General features: G+C 43.8%; 1 protein-coding gene across 1 annotated transcript; it reads right to left on the bottom strand.

Moving 5' to 3' along the window:
* Nucleotides 1–221: 221 nt before the first annotated feature.
* Nucleotides 222–14999, bottom strand: CWC15 (CWC15 spliceosome associated protein homolog). The gene is made up of 7 exons (XM_048937489.1): nucleotides 14896–14999; nucleotides 13016–13154; nucleotides 10864–10976; nucleotides 9633–9721; nucleotides 8678–8788; nucleotides 1171–1289; nucleotides 222–561 (listed from the first exon to the last, which is right to left on the bottom strand). The coding sequence occupies exons 2-7, from the start codon at nucleotides 13144–13146 to the stop codon at nucleotides 432–434; spliced, it is 693 nt and encodes a 230-aa protein (XP_048793446.1). The 5' UTR covers nucleotides 13147–13154; nucleotides 14896–14999; the 3' UTR covers nucleotides 222–431.
* Nucleotides 15000–16237: the final 1238 nt, after the last annotated feature.

Genomic DNA, 16237 nt, shown 5'->3' with positions numbered 1-16237 from the left:
AATAGGTATTAAGAGAAAGCAAGGCCACTTTGCTCACACTGCTCATCACATTCGGCGATTCCCTGTTAAGAGCAGCACTCACACAATTACAAACCACCACTGCCACAAATGCAGGCAGTTGTGGAAAGCACTTCACACAACTGCAATATGTACTGCAAAACAGTTTTTGCCACCATTTACAAGAAGGACAGTAGAAGTAAATTCTTGTGAACAGAAGAACACTCACGAAACACAAACTGGTTTAATTAAAACAAAAAGGAAAGCATACTGAAGGAATAAAACTCCATACACAGCAGTTATTATTTATGAAGCTGTTGACAATTTCGATACAGCATTTAGGAATTTATGACCAAATATTCAGCCTTGAATTCCAAGGGAGAGTGGGGGAACAACCTGCTGAATCCGTCAGCACCACAGCACATAAAACTGCACTACTTGATGTATTTCTCCATGAATTTTTTGTGAAATTCTGACCTCAGAGTGTCATTCACAAACCTCTTGTCCTTCTTTGTTTCATCTATGCCCTTGGCACAATTCTTGAAGACAACATCATCATCCCACCTGAAAAGAAAGATGTTTTTAACTTTGGTAAATCAACGTGATGCTATTTACAAAAAGCATTTAAGTACAGTCTGGCTTTCCTATTTCAATGCATTACAAGCAATTCGTCATTGGGAGAGAACTGTAAGCTTCACAAAGAAAAGATCTGCTCTTCTGAAGCGAGTCATCTCTTAAATGGTCTTGAGTTAGAAGCAATAATATCAGTGCACTGAAGGTTACCTTAACTTTGCAGAAAATAGCAGGCACTTGAACAGAGCAGAGAAAGCCTTCAATGCTCCCGATTTCTACTGAACACAAAAGTAATGTAATGTGTAAACAAGAATCCTCTTTAGGAAAAGATCATCATCTACTAATTCTGGTCACTCAAAAAATAAAAGTAGTATTTTTAAATGGAAGCATGACATCAAATTGAGGAAAACTGGTCCTCCTGCTTTTCATAGTAATGTGAACAACGTCTGAGAAATGAGCAAGAGAAACCACTATATGCAGTGTTCTCATTTCACATCACATTGCTGCAAGACTCGAGCAAGGAAATGATGACATTTAACAGACTCTCAGAGCAACAAGAGAGAATCAGGGATGGATATCACAGCACAGACTGCACTGTACCTCCTCTTCACTTTGAAGTTTGCTTGGGGCTGTGCTGGGCCGGTGAGGTTCAGCAGTGGGTTCCCACTCAGGATGTTCTCCATCCGAATCCTTTCTTCTTCAGCCTTTTGCTCTTGCTCCTGAGAACCAGAAATTGACAGATATTACATTTCAGGGCCATTTTTTTAAGTTTAGTTGATAGGGAAAGATAAACATAATTTAGCTGCAAATACATTCATAGCTTTAATTCCCAGCTCAGCCTTCTCAGAGCATGTGACACTTGCACATGAGCAGAATAAGGACAGAAGATACACTACAGAGCTTAACACCGCTAATAAACTGTTGATCTAGCAGTACTCTTTTCTGCTCTACTTATTTCGAATGTTCCATCAAGCATTCAGTCAAATCCTAGATTTACCATTTACATTTTTATTATAAGAAAAACTGCATACAGATTAAAAGATTTTCCCTATCCTCATGAGAAAAGAAGATGCATTATACAATATTCAGTAGGTGGAAGGAACCTTCCAGCAACGTGGAACTCCGCTATCACCTTGAGCACTCTGCTTGGCTTTGACAAGTACCAGTTCCACAGGGACCAATTAAAAAGAACACTAGGAAATGTAAGGTGAAAACTAAGTGGATAAATAAAAACTATTTAAGAGTTCCAACATTAAGGATCAGAAAGATCGACTGTTAGAAGTGTATCTCAGGCATAAGCCAAGCTCTGCACTACTGGCAACACAAACTGGATTTCACTGCCCACATTTCAAGATGTATCACTAAATTGGTGACTTACACGCTCACAGACTTCAAAATGATTGTGTAACATTCATTTTACATCAATACATTTTTCAGGGCCCTTTGAAATGCATCACAAGGGCTGCTCTTTGGATTACAAGAAGGAAAGCAGAATTCTCTCATTGGGATGACCACGTTTCCCTTCTCTGCATCCAGTTTAAAAGAATATCCTCAAGACTCATTAGAGCAGCAGGAAGCTCAATGCATTGCTTGTATCTATTATAGAAATGAAAAGATGGAGACAATAAATTAAGGTGATTTTCTGAGTGCAGATTTAAAATATATATATATATATATTTTTAAATGATATATAAATTTATATATTATATATATAAATTAAATTTAAATATATATTTAAATTATATAAAATATATATCAGGCTGGATTTAAAATATATTAACAAATAAAATAAATCAGTGCTGATTTACAGGTAGAGGTGATCAGATTCTTTGTTAAGGCCATTAGGTAAACCTACAGCAGGATGTTAACATGCAAATGCTCCCCTGTGTTGTCCAGTATCATACTGGACAATACTCATGAGAAACTGGCTGCAGTAAGAGTCCAGAAGAGGGCCACTAAGATGATCAGAGGGCTGGAGCACCTCTCCTATGGTCTTAAACTGAGACAGGGGAGGTTTAGGTTAGATATTAGGAGGAAGCTTTTCACACAGAGGGTGGTGACGCACTGGAACAGGCTGCCCAAGGAGGCTGTGGATGCCCCATGCCTGGAGGCATTCAAGGCCAGGCTGGATGTGGCTCTGGGCAGCCTGGTCTGGTGGTTGGTGACCCTCACATAGCAGCGGGTTGAAACGTGATGATGATTGTGGTCCTTTTCAACCCAGGCCATTCTATGATTCTATGATATGATTCAATATAAGAACTCAGTATTTCTCAGTTGACAAATGCTTCTACAGAAAGAACTCTTCTCAAGCTGCCACAGCAGCTGCCTGTCTTAGAGCTGAATCGTAGGGAAACTCTTCTCAAGGCAGTACACAGAGCACGATACATCAGGTTTCTGTGACATGAACCTTGGCAGTGACCCAGAGTTACTGACCCAGAGTCACACAGCTGCATGTCTCATTTTTCCATAATCAGACATTAAAGCAGCATGCTAGGCATCATCATAACTTTATCTGTTTTGCGTAACCCACATAATATCCTTCCATCTCCATCAATCACGGAGTTTGCTTTCTGATAATGAAAGAAGTACTGTCAGACTCAAGAGTAAAAATGTGGTGACAAAAAAATTGAAATTGAAGAATGCCACAGCACCTGTAAGTGTCATGCTGCAAGCAGTGGTCAAAGGGCAGGACGCAGCTCCAGAGGAAGACATCGACATCCAGCTATGTGCCTGCAGGCACCCAAGCTCACAGCTCAGCAGGGAGCAGTACAATACAGTGAGGTTCTAAAGGAGCTGTGCTGCTCCCCATGAGTTTCACACACCAGGAGCTCACTGTGCTCCAGGCTCTGCTGCTGCACTGACTGCACCTCCATCGCAGTGGAACGGAAGCTTGCAGAAACAACCTGTATGTGCATCCCCATTTGGCTCTTCTATAGTGATGGCAGCGACTGAAAACATCTACAGATCTTCTTTTCAAAGATCCATTTCCATATCTGCTGACAGCGATGCTGCAGAGCCCCATGGCACTTGGTGCCACCACTGGCTGCCTCCCAGCTCTGCTCACACACAGACCCCAGCTTCCTTTTGACCTGCAGAGGCAGCACAAGCAGAAGCAGTAACAAACCACACTGACTTATCTTTGTGATTAAAGGCCAACAGATTGGAGTCTGGAAGCACACAGAGAACAGAGGTGTTGAGTAAGACATCATCAGGTTCAGTCACTTAACAACGACGTCCCAGCACTCCTGCTAGCTCACTCATCACAAGGCTGGATGACATCTCAACAGAGCTGCTGCATTAGACAGCAGGCTAATTCTGAAGATTAGCCTTCAGGAGTTCTCTATTATTTGCCTTCAGCAAAACCTCCCAAAGAAGGTATGCAAGAATTAAGAAATGGGTTATTTATTAAAGCTTGTATCCTAGAGACATGACACAGAGGAAATACAAGGTATAACTCACAGTGGTGTAAAGTTGACATTTGCACTTAAACTGATTTATGCACTCTGGCCAGAGCTGTAGAATTCCTCACCTCCAGCCAAAAAAGGTTTTCATTACATTTCAGAATTTTCCACATAAATCATGCACTGCCCACTCCTCTACTGAAAGCTGGGATGCTCCCAGTGGTACAGCACGGGCTGTATCAAATGGAACAGAGCAGACAGAACCTTCCCAGCTGTCTGAGCTTCACACCTCTGGGGCAGATAAAGCACAGCTGCTGGTAAAACAGGCTCAGGGTGCTCCAAAGCCAGCACTGTTCTTTTGTGTGCTCGAACAAAGGCATATTAAGCTAAAACACTATGGATGCAGCAAGCCTACAACAGAAGAAAGGCCTAAGGGAGCAAACAGTGCATCCCTATTCAGATCATCCTTTTTTAAAATGACACCTTTGTCTGCGTTTCCATTGCGTTGTGCTTTGCAACAGCAGTGTGTTGTGCAGGGATGAACCAGAAATCAGCCCTGTTGTTGGGAAGTAACTCCTTCCTCTGCTGCCACTGTGCAGGTGGTAAAGGCAACAGAACAGGAACATTACGGTGTGAGGGGTCAGCAGGCAGAGGGAGTCCCACAAACCAAGGAAGCAGATGGAGATGACGCCACATGGATGGGACGTCACAGCAAGCATCCATTGCAGCTGAACTTGCTATGCAACATCAGTTAGGGAAAAAGCAGACAGAACTACATTAACCTTAACTGAACAGTTATTCACAGAACCATAGAACGGCTTGGGTTGGAAGAGACCTCAAGGATCATGAAGCTCCAACCCCCTGCCGCATGCAGGGCCACCAACCTCCCCATTTAATACCAGACCAGGCTGCCCAGGGCTCCATCCAACCTGGCCTTGAACACCTCCAGGGGCAGAGCATCCACAGCCTCTCTGGGCAGCTGTTCCAGCACCTCACTGCTGTGTTGGTAAAGAACTTCCCCACAATATCCAAACTAAATCTAAACCGAAATTATTCCTTATCTTGCTGCAAGAATAACAGTCCCATGGCATATTTGTTTCTGACCACAAAATAAAGAAAAACAACATTGTTACCACAGTTTTTATTTTTTTTTTTAGCACTGTTCCAATCCTAAGTGCAGAGCAAAGGGAAGTGCTGAAATGATTCCACTGTATTACCATGAGTTACCTTGCTCAGTTTCTGCAGACTCTGAATTGCTGCAAGAAAAACCCAAAATATCTGTACTGCACTGAAGGCTAAAACTCACACAACACAATGTTATTCCAATGCTCATTTTTGACCAACAAACAACAGCACTGCCTTTAGCAATGGGGAATAAGATCTAATAATACCTAATAAAAGACTTAATCCATGCCAGTAATATAATCCTACGTAAGTCACTAACTCTACTCAAATAATGGACTGAAATTCCACAAAAAAAACATACAAGGCACTTGTAACTGTGGTGTCTCTATGCAGAGTTGATGCCATCCTTCCCACAAAAGATGGGCCATTACCATTACTTCTTGACAAGGATGAGGATTGCTGGCACATCTCACAAACACTTTATGAAGAAATACACCTGATCATCTCCTTGGCCTCTTCACTGAAATCCTTCTTAATCATTACCTTTTACTTTAGTTTTAATTATACACTTTTAATTTAAGTGAAAGAGTTCATGCATAGGAATTCATTTCATGTTTTAGATGGAAGAAGTTGAGGATGTGGCTAAAACACAGAACAGAGCAAAGGTCTGTTTCAGCCATCAGTAAAGTGGGACATTTACTTATAGAACAGCACTTTGTGAAATAAAGTTGCGAGAAAACAAAGCCAAAACTTTCAGTCTGTTCTCAGATAAGCATAGAAGGATCGGAAGCTGAAACAGCTCTGCTGGAGCAGTGCACATGTGTTCAGCTGCTCAATGGTTTGAGTTTGTTTCTAATTATTTCAATTTACCTTTTAAGGAAACACTCGAGAACTGAAAATTAAGACTGCTGCAATGCTGAATTTGGAATATTCCCAGCAGACCCTACCATGGATGGTCAGCACACATAGCAGTCCTCATGCTGGGCAGCTCCAGACACGTGCAGAACTATGGCACACAAACAGCTCCCAGAACTGAAGTGTTCTGGTCGGCTCCATCTCCACTGGGAACAACCAGAGGGGTTGAAGAGACAGAGGGCAGGAAGAAAGCCAGAACAAATGCCATTCTCCGTCAGCTTTTTAATTTGTGATGATTATTTTACGTTTCTAAAGAATACAAAGGAATTTGAGAAATGAGCAGGTTTTGAGTAGTCTCTTATTTGGTTGACAAACGACTTCCTTCACTCCGGTATTTCTGTTTATGCCATGAAGAAAGAATCTCTTAATACCAGCATTTACCAAAACTAGGTTTAGAGGTTTCTGAGGAAAACTGGTACTACCACAGGAGAGAATCGACCAGAGAACACGACAAAGTGAAAGACAGCATTGCCTCTGGCTTCCAGTTTCAGCTGCCTGAGCAGAAATGTGCTTTGGAATAAACAGCCCTTCTTCCGCGGATCCTTAAGCAGGAGACACCAAAGCAATGAGCAAAAGGAGCTCACTAAAATAAGCCATTTACCTTAAATGGAGTCTCAGAAATAACTGCACTAGCATTTTAGGGTAATTATCAGGGAAAAAAATAACATACAGCACAAATTTGGGATACAGTACTATACTCAACCCGTTCTGTCCTGTTCCAAGAACGCTCACAGGCAAACTCATCTGCCCACAGAACAGCACAGATTGGAGAACAAGGTAAGAATGTGAAGAACTCACTCTGCTCTTTCCCTTTGGCCTTGCCACTACTTTACCCAAGCTGCCTACTATTCAGTAGATGAAGCATTTTTTTTCCAAGTGGATTAGGATTAACAGCAGCTACACATAAGAGTTTACATGAGATGTTATCCTGAAGTCAACCAGATAACAAACATAAAGTTACCTACTAAATTAGGCTTAAATCACAGTTTGCAAGACATGGTAATGTGAAATCTACATACATCATGAGGAAAAAGATTTACACAAATTGGTCACAAAGCTTTTTGTCAGTAATGCCTTATGCTAAGGACAGGGGTAACAGCATAATCTAGAGATCACACCCTTAAAGCCAGCATAAATATCAGACCTTCTCTCAGGAGAGCCTTACTACTGAAGACTCCAATGCTGCACTCTGCTTTGGTCTTTGCTTTTCATCACTGTTCTCTACACTCCAAAGAACCCCAGGAAAATACAACTCCAACTACAGTACAGTGCCCACTATTCAACAAGACGTCATCTCTCATGAGGTAATTTTTAAGGTTAATTTTAATTAACTGTCACTCAATGAAAAATATGCACTACTACAAATGGCTAATGGTCACTTTACAGATGAAATAGGGGAGTCATTGTGTGTATGGAGTTTGCATGTAGCCCTGGGCGCTGTAACAAGCCCTACCTCTGGTGGGTGGGGAACAGCCAGGAAAGCAAAGAGCAACACCAGTCAAACCACAGCAAAACAGAACGAGTGCCAAACTAAAGAATTCAGAGCTTTTAGCACCCTCTAGTGACAAGTTCAGAGTTTTGTAGGTGTAACACTCCCGATTTTTACAGGCCAATGGAGAAAGGTGCTTGTTTCTGCACAATGTGATTTACTTTCAAGAATCAAAAGACTTCTACAGGAAAGCTTCTACACTGAAGGAGCACGGTACACATTTTAACCTTCTGAAGTGTTTTACCACTGCAGACTTCCTTACACAGGATCACAGAGTTGGAAGGGACCTCAAGGACCACAAAGCTCCAACCCCCCTGCCACAGGCAGGGCCACCAACCTCCACATTTAATACCAGACCAGCTGCCCAGGGCCCCATCCAACCTGGCCTAGAACTCCCTAGGTTCAAGAGTGGCCACTTGTGCCTACAGCAGCTAAAACACTATTCTTTCCTAATTGTTCCTACTTCCTGCTGTACACCATGCCCAGTTTACTGCCAGTTGTCTCTAGTGGAGAGCATTCCTGAAAAACCACACCAGCAGTTAAACTACAAGGCTGTATATTATGCTATGGAAATTAATTCATTTCATTTTTGTGGATATATTTTCAAAATACAGTCACCTGTGTATAATCATATCAAAACAGTTCCAGTTTTATAGTTTCCATTGGCATTCCTTGCCAAGGCAACACAGTAGTAATGTAAGAAGATCAGAAGCATCAAAGAATATGCTGGTATTTTTAATTCTTTTCTAAAAATCTCATTTCTTGCTTCAAAAAAGCTGATTAACAAAGGAAATGTTCCACTGGATGATGCCATGGGTAGGTCACCAGTACAATTACAGTTTGGTATGACACCAGTCTTCAGAGAAAGACTTGCACGTCAAAAGCAAGATTAACTTAACTCAAATGCCTCTACAAAGCATTTGGAAAGTAAATAAAACATTTTAGCAAAACACCCATAAACATGTCTGCTAAAGAAAGTATTTCTGATACATTAGACATAAGAACAAAGCCATCAGATTGACCCGAGAAGCTTGTTTTGAGGTACTGTGCCAGCTCTGAGCTTGGCACTCACTTTACCAGTTCTCACCTGTGCTCAGAATTTAAGGCACAACAGTTTTACTACGCACATTTGCAAAAACAACCAGATGCTCCTTAATGGGAATGAGTGAGATGTTACCTTCCGAGCCTGCTCCTCAGCTCGCTCCTTCTTTATTTTTTCCAGCTCAGCCAGAAGAGCTGCAGTGTCATCATCATCACTGTCTTCCAGGTCATCATCCTCATCATCCTCCTATCAGCAACAAAAGCAGAGAAGAAACAGTTTATTATGTGAAATTCATAGACGCAGCTTTTCATTCTGAACACTGACTGCAGAGATGTCCCTCTTGTTTGAGAAAAAAGAACTATGAGAAGTTCCCCAGACAGTTCAGGTGCATTGAGCTAAGGCTGACTTCTGAAGCTGGGACCAGTGCTCGTAGGAGCAGCAAATATAATACAGATGGTTCGTTTGCTCTTACACCATAAAGAGAAAAATATAAGTGTTTGTGTTTTTAGATGACTGCAGTTCTTATCTTTTAATCATTCAAACGCCATGTTCCTGACAGATCCCAGAGAGCTGGCACTCTGAATCACTGAAACACAAGTCATTATAATTGTATGCCTAAATACCTCATCCAGTATTGCTGGGACCAAATATAGCACTGTTAGAAACAAAACAAACATCAGCATGCTGTCAGTACCTGAACAACTCCAACACATCAACACAAGGAAAGGAGCCAAGAACTCCTTATTTATGCAGACAATCAGCGTATCTCGACTGCTTTACCTTTGGGGAATTCTGACTGAGGCTAAAAAAAACACCAATAATTTAAGCAGTACCTTCAATTCCCCAGTTCTTGTATGCTAGTAGTCACAGCATCCTTCCCCCCTTCTAAAAAGACCATTGATTGCAGTGTAAAACTACTATGGACTTCCATCAGAACAGAGGAACTGGATGTAGAGTACCCCCAAACCAGTTCTCAGTTACAACTCTTAATTTATATATATATTCTTAAATATCTAGAAGCTCATGTTCTATCAGTGGCAAAACCCCAAAACAGGACAATGAAAGGAAGACGACAGAGAAGAATGCATACATCAGTTAGAGGGTCATCTGCATCGAGGTTTGCTGCAGGAATCTGGTCCAGCCGAGGCTTCTTAGACACAGAAGATGATGTTGTATGTTCTATAAGATTAAAATAAGTGAAAATGGCTTTGTGCTGTTTTAAATTAATTAATTTAACAGCATCTAAAGTCAGAAATTGATAAAAAAAAATCATCAATAAGTTGTCTTGCATTAGAGTAAGAAATACGAGCTTATGCTTAGTTTCTCCTCACCCCTCAGCACTGACACCTATGCCAATTCCTCCCATGCAGGCATCCCCAAACAAAGCACTAACATCCCCAACCTTATCTTTTAGCCTGGAACTGGGCTTGTTTAGCTTGGAGAAGAGAAGGCTGCAGGGAGACCTCAGTGTGGCCTTGCAGTATTTGAAGGGAGCATATAAACAGGAGGGGGAATGGCTGTTTGTGAGGGTGGATGGTGGTAGGACAAGGGAGAATGGTCTTAAACTGTGACAGGGGAGGTTTAGGTTTGATGTTAGGAGGAAGTTTTTCACACAGAGGGTGGTGACACACTGGAACAGGCTGCCCAAGGAGGCTGTGGATGCCCCATGCCTGCAGGCATTCAAGGCCAGGCTGGATGTGGCTCTGGGCAGCCTGGTCTGGTGGTTGGCGACCCTGCACATAGCAGGGGGTTGAAACGTGATGATCGCTGTGGTCCTTTTCAACCCAGGCCATTCTGTGATTCTGTACACTTCAGAATTTAGGTACTGAAGTACCTAAATTTGGTCAAGCTTTGTATTAAAAAAATGAATATTTCTCAAACAAATAACAAACAACTTTAATTTTTGTTTTAATTCCCACTTCACAGTACATGAACTGAATCAGATACTTTAAAAAGCAATTTATTACTTCTCTGCTGCTCTAACAGTTGAAGATGAGTCATTCCCCTTTTCCTTCCTGTCTTGTTTGTCCAAGCACAAAGAAAAAGCTCTCTGTTAACTGTACATACTTGCTGCCAATTCATTACAGCCATTCTGTATCAGCTGGCCTGCTTGATGCTTCCCTGCTGGCTGGCCTAGGATTTTTGCTAGCACGAAGCCAGTGAGCACTCCCTTGCAGGTCCACAGCTTGGAAAAGTCAGGCCAATATCCCACACTGTGCTCTCTAACAGTGTCCAACTCAGAAACTTACAACATGGAACTTTGTGTGAGAGCAGCGTCACGTGAAGGTACTGAGATCTGGTTGTTAGGGGTTGGGCTTTACCTCTGGTTGGTCTGTCTCTGTTCTTTTCCCTCGCAGCAACCCGCTCTCTCTCCTCTAGCTCCCTTCTGAAGTCACGGTTACGCACCTCTTCGGGAGCATCCTGAGTGGCCTGTCTGAAACAGCAACGAGGGGAAAAGGCTGAAGATGACAATCAGGAACTAAGAGCAATTTATCAAACGAGGCCAATAAATCCAGTGGTGAACGTTTCTACTCTCTGCACATAGCTGGGTACCACGTGGACACACGCTTCTTTCTCTGTCTGCGTTACACACACAAGAGCACCAAACACACACACACTCCTTCCAGAGGCTCTCAAATGAATTTTAAAGATCTACACACATTTTTGCACATGCCTAGATCTTTGCAGGTAGTTCTACATCTGTTCTCTGCAGTACAAATTCAGTGCCCAACCTGACACCTACCAACACTCTGGTTTACTCTTTGCCATTTTATCATCTCACACTGCTGTTGCAAACAAATCTCCCAGGCTTGCAAGACCAAAATTAGAGCTTGCTGTTCTCTAATCTTTTCTCCCCATAAAACAGAAGAGACAATGTACCACTGCAGGGGAAAAAAAGAAAAAAAGAAAAAAAAAAAAAAAAAGGAAATACAGAGGGAATATGAAGGGAATGAGCACAACACTAGCTTTAGTGAAATACATTGCAAATGCATCTTTTCCCCTCTTTTATATAATACACATAGGCAAAAATCAACAGACTACTTATATTCAAGTCACACTAAGTTCCATGTAGAACATGCTGAACTTCTCTGGAAGACTTGAGAAGAACTGATGAATAAAAACAAGCAGCAATTCCTTTCACCTTACTGTGAACTCAGGTTTGGAAATAAGAGTGCCTGGAAGAAACCCAGGCTCCAGTCATTACAAATACACAGTGTGCACAAGCTGCCTTTATGCTGAAGCATTTCATTTGCTTTTATAATTAAAAACTTGAATTCAGAATCCCTGACATGGCTGCAAAAATCCCCCCAGGCCCTGTGCCAATGAGGCATGGGAGAGTGGGACTGAAATACCAAATCTTTCCTGATTTCACTGATGCAGTCCTGGCAAATTAGCAAACACAACTTTGTATCAGATATTTACCAGAATGAACTTAAGACACTTAATGCCCCCTCACACACACACAGACTCACAGGGATCTGTTACCACACACATTGCATATTCCTGTATGTATTTCTCCCCACACACTCCTTTCAGAACAAGACTGGTGTTCCACACTCCTGCTCTATTTAAAGAGACAAACCACCAGCCATTTTTCCCTTAACAGCACGTTTTGTGCTCCTGCTTTTGGTATTCTCCAAACATTCCAACTCCCATATCCATGTCACCTTCAAAGTTATTCAAATGGGCAGGAGGGAAGCAGTGAAAGGGTGAACATCTGCATTAAGAAAGTAAAACCCAAGCAATAGTTTAAGCTAGAAAAAAAACCACACTATTTTTAGGCTGATACAATTCAGTTAAATCCAAGTGGCACACTGACTACAGATTTCATGCTATCTTAAAAGAATATAAACAAATTATTAAGCATTCCAAACACAGGATAATAATCATATAAAATCCCATTATTTTTCACACCAATTGAAGCAAATGACTCTTCTAGAACCTCTTCCAGTATTTAACATCAGCTCTTCCAACACCTACTAATGTCCAAGTGCTGTTTCATGCTGCCCTGCCTCTTCTTAGTGCTCTTTTCCAGCAGTTCTTTGCCAACATATGTCTTAAAAGATGGAAAATCATGTCATTTTCAACTTAATATCTCTTATCCATCTTGTTCAGCAAGTAACAGCACCTTATCAGCTCAGCTGTCTCTGTATGCTCCCAACCCTTTTCACTCCACTACCTGAAATGCTTTATCTCTACACATCACCTCCTCATGATTCACTTCCACAGGCAGTTATCCACACCACTAAAATTAAACCTTCCAAATCAGTTGCAAGCCATTCAGTTTCCTAAGTCTGCTTTTGAGATGTGCAGTTTCAGCACCGCTGCACAATATCTGTGTCTGCTGAATGTCAAGCAAACGAATATCTATGGTGAAAAAAAACATTCAGAGTGTTGGCCACATCAAAAAGAAAGAGATCAGTGAAACATCCCCAGCCTGCTTTGCTGCAAGCAGACAATAACAGTACTTACCTATATTTGATTTTAGTATGAGAGGGAAGGTCTCTGCTGGAATACTGCTTGGACAGCTGACTTAAGTCTCCTTCACCTTTTCCTCTTCCTCCTCTTGCAGGCTCAAATGTTGGCCTTGCTGCTGTCGTCATTTTAGTAACTACAGAATCAAGGGCAAAAAAACAGTCATTACTGTAACTTAAAGTGAAAGACATTCACCAGAAGCTACGATTTTCCTGGAACTGTTGCAGCAACAGCAAATTCCACTACACAATACAAACTATCATTTGGCACACGAGCCTTAAAGCTTAAGGAGCTTTTTTAATTGGCAGCTTCTACTCAGATGTTCTAAAAATGAAGTCTTTTCCAACATGTCTGAAAGATGGTAGAGACTACAATAAGAATGTGAGGTCCTGTTTATAAAAGCGGATAAAACACCAGGAGCCAGTCTCCTATCCTTAAGTCTTGGCAGAAGTATAACTCTTTCCCCTCTGGAAAAAACACAGCCAAAAATGAGAGCCTATTGGAAATTATCTCTCAATTATGCATATTTTAGCATTATCACCACAAATGCCAGCCAACGTGGACTGTATCGTGCTGGTGCTGATAACTGAACAGTGACAATGGTCACACATTCTAAACTTCAGTCCTTGTCCTGGCCTGGTTCATTTCTCCATTACAGGCACAGCATCAACACTGGTAATGCAGCAAAGCTCCAGCTGGCCAGCAAACCTTCTGAAGTGCTTATGTGAATTAAGAGCAATTAACAAAACACCTTCCTCAGACAAACACAGAAGTTCACCAACTCTCTTACAGAAACTACAGAAACTCACGCAGCACCAACAGGATCTAATAATGAAATAACTGATGCCAAGAAGTGCAGGTATGGCAGAGGACTGAAAGGGGCTCAGCTCAGTTTCAGCTACACAACAGCTGTCAGCACACACTGTGTTCAGCACTGCAGACCTGCAGGCCCAAACCATAGAGCCAAAAGTTTAGGGCATTCCACCAAGGCAAAAACAACCCACCAAAAAACCAAAACAATAAAACCAACCAGACAAACAAAAATCCTGGGTGATCCATCAGTGCCACCTTCAGTCTGTTAAATGAAACTACACACATTTCTGCCTCACCAGCACACACACATCCATAAGCACAGCCTAAGGACTTAAAAGCAAGAGACATTCAGAAGGTGATGAGGCCCTGGCACAGCTGCCCAGAGAGCTGTGATGTCCCATCCTTGGAATTGCTCAAGGCCAGGCTAGATGGGCACTGGGCAGCCTCAGCTGGTGAGGGGCAGCCAGCCCATGGCAGGATTTGGATGTGGGTGGGCTCTGAGGCCCCTTCCAATCCATTCTATGATTCCATGAAGAGAGACAGCCAGCACGAGCCCGCACTCACTGCCCCCAACTGCAGACACTTGTAGTGACTCTGTGCAGGTGAACCGGAGCTCGGCAGGCTTTGTTGGCTTTGGTGCAGAGCCACGACCAAAGAAAGACGTGACCCCAGGACTTATCTGTGTTATTTATAGGTAACGGAAGGGATCTCCGAGTTCAAGCCCCGGCCCGACTGCGTACACCCATGGAGCATTACCAAATCCCACGGAAACTGCCCCTGCAGCATCTTTCTGGGCTCATCCATTCATCTGGGCCGTAAGGGACCCGCACTCCGCCTGACGCCACTCGGGCCCATTCGCTCCGTTGAGGTTCCGGCGGAGCAGCACTGGAGCAGCCCCTGCAGTGCCGCACAACGCCGGGCCGGCCAAGCCGCGTCCATCGGCACACGCCCGGCCCAGCCAGGCCGCCCCACCGCCTCAGCCTCCCTTCCGGTCCCACCGGGCCGCCCACCGCCTCCCCACGCCCAGAACCCCCGATTCAGTCCCCTCAACCCCCGCCTCTGACCTCAGGATCTCCTCCCGCTGAGCAGCCAGGCCCTACGCCACCGCCATCATCCCGCCCACTACCCACAAGGCCCTGCGCGACGGCCATAGAGCAGAGCGGCGGAAGGAGAACCTACCATAGAGATGGAGACCGGAAGGACTTCTTACGTCTCTGCGGAAGCGCGTCCGCCATGTTCGCTACCGAGGCGGAAGTAGGCGCTGTTGCTGCCTGAGTAGCGATGGCGGCTTTCTTCCGCCTCCACTGCCGCGCGGCCTGGGCTTGCGGTGCGAGCTGCTCCTTGCCCCGCTGTCCTCAAGCTTTGGCCATCTAGGCTGTGCCTGGCCGATCCCCTCGCGCCTTTCTCACCCTTTCTGGAGCTCCAGCTGCCTCACCCGTGTAGACAAGCCGCTGTCAGGGCTTCTGTCACAAATGAGTCTGAGAACTGAGGGGGAGGAACGAGTCCAGGCTACGAGCTGGAGAGAGGAGCAGGGCCCTCCAGTCCTTGTGTCAGCAGCGTCACCTGGGCCTGTCTCCCAGCTAGCAGCTCCCCACAGCTGATGCCCTTAACCTGGGGTATGTTCATTGCTGTCTGTAAAAAAGCCATCGTGTGAGAGCACATCACCCAGAGTTGAAATGCAGTCTCTCTCTTGTGTTTGCTGTTGCTTTCAGCTTATCAAACTTCGGTGATTCATGCGATGTCAAACTTCGATGCATCTCCAAAGGAAACTTCTTCCTGGGCAGCCCCTCACACAGCATGCGACTTTGAAAAGAGCCCACGAGAGGTCTCCAAAGATGCTACTACACAAGGAGCCCCAGCACCTAATGGCAGAGCACACCCTTTGGAGCCTTCAGAGAAAGCCCTTGGAAGAAGTGGGCCCTGCTGTACAGAGAAATAGTGTCACCTCCTTGAATTCCTGTGAGGAATTCATCAGTGTCAGGCTGCAGACTATGAATCACAGCAACCTGAAATCACAGGATCACAGAATGACCAGGGTTGAAAGGAACTCAAGGATCATGAATCTCTAACTCCCCAGCCACAAGCAGGGCCACCAGCCTCCCCATTTAATACTAGTCCAAGCTGCCTAGGGCCCCGTCCAACCTGGCCTTGAGCACCTCGAGGGATGGGGCATCAACAGCCTCTCTGGGCAGCCTGTTCCAGCACCTCACCACTGTCTTGGTAAATCTTCCTGATATCCAACCTAAATCTTCCCCCCTTCAACTTAAACCCGTTTCTCCTTGTCCTGCTGTCATCTACCCTTTCAAAGAGTTGATTCCCGTCCTGTTTTAGGCTCCCTTTAGGTACTGGAAGGCTGCAATGATGTCAGCCTGCAGCCTTCTTTTCTGCAGGCTGAACAAGCCAAGC

Source organism: Lagopus muta, chromosome 1, assembly GCF_023343835.1.
Source record: "Lagopus muta isolate bLagMut1 chromosome 1, bLagMut1 primary, whole genome shotgun sequence".
NCBI classification, from domain to species: domain Eukaryota; kingdom Metazoa; phylum Chordata; class Aves; order Galliformes; family Phasianidae; genus Lagopus; species Lagopus muta.
This window is presented reverse-complemented; position numbering and strand designations above follow the sequence as displayed.

What these genes read in the sequence shown, in the direction of transcription:
- CWC15 (XM_048937489.1), bottom strand. Translation starts at nt 13,146, where the DNA reads ATGACGACAGCAGCAAGGCCAACATTTGAGCCTGCAAGAGGAGGAAGA. An exon ending in CAGAGACAGACCAACCAGAG is followed by an intron (nt 9,722 to 10,863) that starts GTAAAGCCCAAC and finishes TTAATCTTATAG; the next exon opens with AACATACAACATCATCTTCT. An exon ending in CAGATGACCCTCTAACTGAT is followed by an intron (nt 8,789 to 9,632) that starts GTATGCATTCTT and finishes TGTTGCTGATAG; the next exon opens with GAGGATGATGAGGATGATGA.